The 5,016-nt window shown below is 32.2% G+C and overlaps 1 protein-coding gene across 2 annotated transcripts; it reads right to left on the bottom strand.

The window, feature by feature from the left end:
- Positions 1-768: 768 nt before the first annotated feature.
- LOC132619222 (probable glutathione S-transferase parC) lies at positions 769-2,814 on the bottom strand. 2 transcript variants are annotated; one of them, XM_060334172.1, is made up of 3 exons: positions 2,701-2,814; positions 2,296-2,572; positions 769-1,492 (listed from the first exon to the last, which is right to left on the bottom strand). In XM_060334172.1, exons 1-3 carry the CDS (start codon positions 2,736-2,738, stop codon positions 1,148-1,150), a joined length of 660 nt encoding a protein of 219 aa, XP_060190155.1. In that variant the 5' UTR covers positions 2,739-2,814; the 3' UTR covers positions 769-1,147. The 2 variants fall into 2 exon arrangements, with proteins under 2 accessions (XP_060190155.1, XP_060190154.1); XM_060334171.1 differs by having other exon boundaries at positions 2,296-2,620; positions 2,701-2,808.
- Positions 2,815-5,016: the final 2,202 nt, after the last annotated feature.

Raw genomic sequence — 5,016 nt, forward strand, 5'->3', positions numbered from 1 at the left:
CATAGCAACCTATATCCTTTAATAAAATTGTATTTTTTTGGAACCCCCAGGGAAACCCATAGCTTCTGCCCTTTAGGTGAGCACTCTATGGTGAGCACTGGGTAAATCCGCCCCTGTACAATCGCTCGTAAACCACACAGGAGATGTAAACTGCACTAGGTAAATCCCGTGCGACGACCTAGATTGAGAAGGCATTAGGGGAGGTTTGAACCCGCGACCTTCCTTATGGAGGCCTCCCCTCAAACCAACTCAAAAAAAAAAAAAAAAAAATCCTTCAACAAAATTGTATTTCATTTCCTCACAAGCATGACCATTGTAAATGAAAGTAAATTCCATGCTATATCTAATTGAGACCTTGCACACGTAGTGCGTTTTTTCATTTATATAACATTACTTATCAAAAAAGAATTGGATAGACTCTCGAAACTCGATAAGTATCACATAAATTGGAACGAAGGAAGTACTATGCAGGCATAAACTATAGACCCTTCTAACTCCCTATCATAAATGATGAGTGCAGAGAAAAAAAGAATTGTAGATTGAGGATTTAGCATAACTCAAACAAGAGTTTTAATTATGAGCCAGCCTAGTCGGAACTTGTATTCTTAAAACACAGTGGAATAGGCCTTCAGCAACTTTACAATTTAGTTGGTACATCATACATAAAATTTAGCCTGGTTTGACTTGACCATTAAATGGGATGCATAACTGAAACAAGATAAATGTAGAGAATAGCCTCTGCCCTTCCAAACAACTAAAAACAGAACAAACAAGAACCAAGAAACAGTAAAATAACTCAATTGTCAATAAGTAAATACAAAAGAGGAGAAGCTCGAGAGTTACATACACAAACTACAAAAAACAACACTCAAACAAGACACACTTAAGAGTCCTTTATTATAAGTAAAACTAGACCTTGCACTATGACCAAACAAACTTCTCAAATCTTGAAAATTCAACTCAAGAAAGCACAATGAAGTGCCTTTTAAATACATTATGAAGCATAACAACAACAACAACAACAACAACATACACAGTAATCCCACAAGTGGGGTCTGGGGACTGTAGAGAGTACGAAGACCTTACCTCTACCTCGTGGAGGTGAGATGTTGTTTCCGAAAAACATCATAATTGCGTAAGCATATGTTTATTCAATTCCAATTTTCTGTCTTAACCATTGTATAAACTCATAGACCTTATGTTGATCGGGCAAAGACTTGGCAACAGACTCCCTCTGCATGCACCTCTTGGCCCAAGACACAAACTTTGGACACTCAGCCTCTGTGCTGAAGTTACCATAAGTCTCATAGGCATAAAACCAAGTGTAGAACCCAATGAGAGCAATATCCACAAAACCAAAGTTATCCCCTCCAAAATAAGGCTTGTCTCCTAGTACTCCCTCCAGCTCTTTAAGGACTTCTATGAAATCTTTCTTACCTGCCTCCTGTTCTTCTCCTTTTGTTGCCCATATCTTCCTTGCAGAATCATACAACTGAAAATTTCAACAAATCCAGAATAAGAAAAGGGTTATCACTTGCTTCCACAAAAACTAAGATAAAAATCCAAGTTAGTCCATGTTAAGAAAATGGACCTTACAAGTTACACATTAGCAAAACCTAGCATATGAAGTGAGGATTAACCAAGCTATATAACCAGACAATATTCCACTTCGTCAACTAATGTTATAATCAGACAATAATCCATTTCTTCAATTAATGTGAAACCTTAACACCCCGCATGTAAAAGTGTACATATGGAGCATGAAGATGTAAAAGTGAACATATGGAGCATGAACAATATAATAAGGGTAAAAACATACCCCTATCAATATTTGCACCAAACCATACTATTTTACCATATGGTAAAGTCAAACATTAAGGTTAGGATGTTTATTAATTAACTACAATATAATTTAGCAATAGGAGTGCGTGTTAAGACATGTTATGTATTCATTGGCTCTGTATAAACACTGAATGCGGGTGTATTTTTACCATCATTAGGTACAGTGTAGAATTAGCTTTTGGCAGCCCATGTACCAACCAAAGGAAGGGTTGACTCAACTGCCAACATTGGGTATACAAAAATAAAAATGAGTCTTTACTCTGATAACACAAATCAACGTTGACCTAATTTAACCCCAAAAGCTAACTCATTAGGTCACGATTGATCAAGACTACAAGAAAATATAACATTAATGTGAAACTCTAACAACACAACTTCAACTCAAATTAGTTCGGATCGGCTAAAGAATCCTAATTAAAGTATGGGAAAAAAGAGGAAAGGCTATGAAGTTACCTTCTTGTCAATATAGTCAGCCCAGAACCTAGCTTGTGCTCTCTCATAAGGATCAGAAGGGAGTAAAGGAGCTTTATCCTTCCACACTTCATCAATGTACTCAACTCCAATAATAGACTCGCATATGGGCTTTCCATTGTGAATCAAAACTGGTACTTTTTTGTAGATAGGGTTCATCTGTAAAAGCAACGGGCTTTTGTTCCACAAGTCCTGTTCTTTGTTCTCATATTTTATCTCTTTTTCAGCTAGTGCAATCCTTAGCCTCATGCCAAACATGCTAGGCCAGAAATCCAATAGAATTACCTCATTGTTAGCCATTGTTATACTGTATGAAATGCAAGCGTGAGAAGAAATAAGAAGATTTTTTAAAAATTTTCACAGGTGCTAATATTGATTTGTACTTACTTGTACATACACGTCCTATATATAGGCACTTGGATCATTGGAAGCCTTCATTTTTCGCCTTTTTGTGTACAAGCGGTGCTGTTGTCATTGGGGGCGTTTTAAGATACTCTGTCCTTCCCAATTTTTTGCGAACATATTAGATTGAGCACAAAATTTAAGGATTTTTTAATAAAATTAATGATCTAAAATAAATTATAAAAGTTTATGTGACTATAAATTATTTTATTAAGTATAAAATGAGAAATTTAATATTAAATTGTTAGTATTACATATGTAACGATATCTTTTTTGGGACTAATAGCTTGTTTGGTCAAGCTTATTTTTTCCTATAAGTGATTATTTTTTCTAATAAGTGTTTATTCTAAAAAAAAAAAAAGATTTGGTCAAGCTTATGGGAGAAAATAAGTGTTTATGGAAAGTAGGAGAAACTAAAAAAATAATTTATGTCCAAAAGTGTTTTTGCGAAAAATATAAGCACTTTTTAAAAGCTTAGTCAAATATTAATTATTATTCAAAAGTGTTTTTAAAATTAATTGACAAACACAAATTACTTTTCGTTAAAAGTACGTTTTTTAAAAGCACTCTTAAAAAAATCCTTCTCAAAATAAATTAATTTTAGAAAGTTGGCTAAACAAACTATAGTTATATAAAAAATATTATTACTGGGACAAAGGGAGGTACCTCAAACTCGGTAATTATTCGAGATTTTTCTGGATGGCCTAACTATAAAAGTCTGTAGGTTATCGCATTCATCACGTGGTCTATAGTAGAGAGGCTCCCCCCACGTTTTTGTGTCCCTTTTTTCTGTTCATTTTTTGACTTTTTGTGTCCCTTTTTTCTCTTCCCAATTAATGTGCTTTAATGTTTTCATATTTTTAAGGGATACGACACTGTTACCTCTTGAACTATATCCGAAGTTATTATAACACATCTTATTTTTTCTTAAGTCCTATTACCTTTCTAAACTTATTTAAAAAGGAATAATTACCTCCCCTAAACGCTGACATGGCAAGGAGAGTGTGTTCAAAGAGAGTGAGAAATATTAAAAAGGGGAAAACTTAATTTTTCTTAAAAATCTATATTTCCTTAAAATATGAAAATAAATCTAGTTTTTCACATTTAGTTTTAAAAAATAGGCTTTCAACATTTTTAAAAAAAAATTAATTTTTTCAAAATTTTATTAAAAAATAGTTTTTTCACATTTTGATAAGAAAAACACTTTTTCCAAATTTTATTTGAAAAATAACTAGTATATGTATAAGTTATAAGAAAATATGTATATTATTTTTGCAGAATAGAAAATGGGATAACTAAATTCTGCATAATTAATTCCTATATAAAATAATAGTACATAAATTAATTTCTCCAACTATACAAGCCATGTTACCGTGAAAAAAACAAAGTTCATTTGATATTGTGTTAGTAAAAATAATTAAAAACAGGAGAGGAAAGATTCGAGATGACTGATGAGAGTGAAGCATGATGGAGAGCCAATGGATCAACCGACTTCTTTTGTTATGGCTTACCTACTATTTTGGACTATTTGGACATTTCCCACTTTGTAATTTTACCATAAAACTCCTAGTAAGTACTTTTAGATTTTAAAATTAGCAGGTATTTTGATATGAATTGAGTGATATTTGATAGAAAATAATATTTGAAGTTGAGTTAAGTATTGCATTTCAATTGAAAAAAAATTGAAGTTTTGTCCAATTTTTCAAATTTGAAACTAACCAAAAAATCTTTCTAAATGAGCAAAGAATATTTTTAAAAACTTCGTTTACAAGAAAAAAAATCACATCCAAACAGGCCTAAGCCAATTCTCATGATTTAAACTTTTCTTCACGTGTATGATTGGACTTTTTATTGGTTCATGCATGGAAAATATTCAGAAATAGTGTCCACCTGCCATTGTCAGCCCTATTTTTGAAAAAAATATTTACTATGTAGTTTCAAATGTTATAAGTAAAACTCCTAGACATATTCATAACAATAATTATTTGTTTTGATTACATAGATTAAAGTAATTATTTGTGAGTGTTACCCAATAATATTGAACTGGTGGGTAATGAAAAAACGCAAATCCAAGACCTCTGTCAATCTTGATATCATATTAAGTGAGCGAACAATTAAAATCTTAGAGGTCGTTTGATAGCTGGTTAAGAGTAAATTATTTATGTTTTAAAATTATGCATAAGTAATAATGTTTTTGTAGCTAGTTATGAGGTGAGTTGTTCATATATAAAATTAATATGGTGTTTGGTTGCAATTTAGGAACTCACATAACTAATATACATATAAGTTATGAGGGAATCT

This window comes from Lycium barbarum, chromosome 11 (assembly GCF_019175385.1).
Source record: "Lycium barbarum isolate Lr01 chromosome 11, ASM1917538v2, whole genome shotgun sequence".
In the NCBI taxonomy this organism is placed as follows: Eukaryota; Viridiplantae; Streptophyta; class Magnoliopsida; order Solanales; family Solanaceae; genus Lycium; species Lycium barbarum.

Excerpts from the sequence above, each read along its gene's own strand:
- LOC132619222 (XM_060334171.1), bottom strand. The coding sequence starts at position 2,738 with ATGATCCAAGTGCCTATATATAGGACGTGTATGTACAA. Across the intron at positions 2,621-2,700 it reads TATAGGACGTGTATGTACAA|TATAACAATGGCTAACAATG; the intron begins GTAAGTACAAAT and ends CATTTCATACAG. Across the intron at positions 1,493-2,295 it reads CTGACTATATTGACAAGAAG|TTGTATGATTCTGCAAGGAA; the intron begins GTAACTTCATAG and ends TGAAATTTTCAG.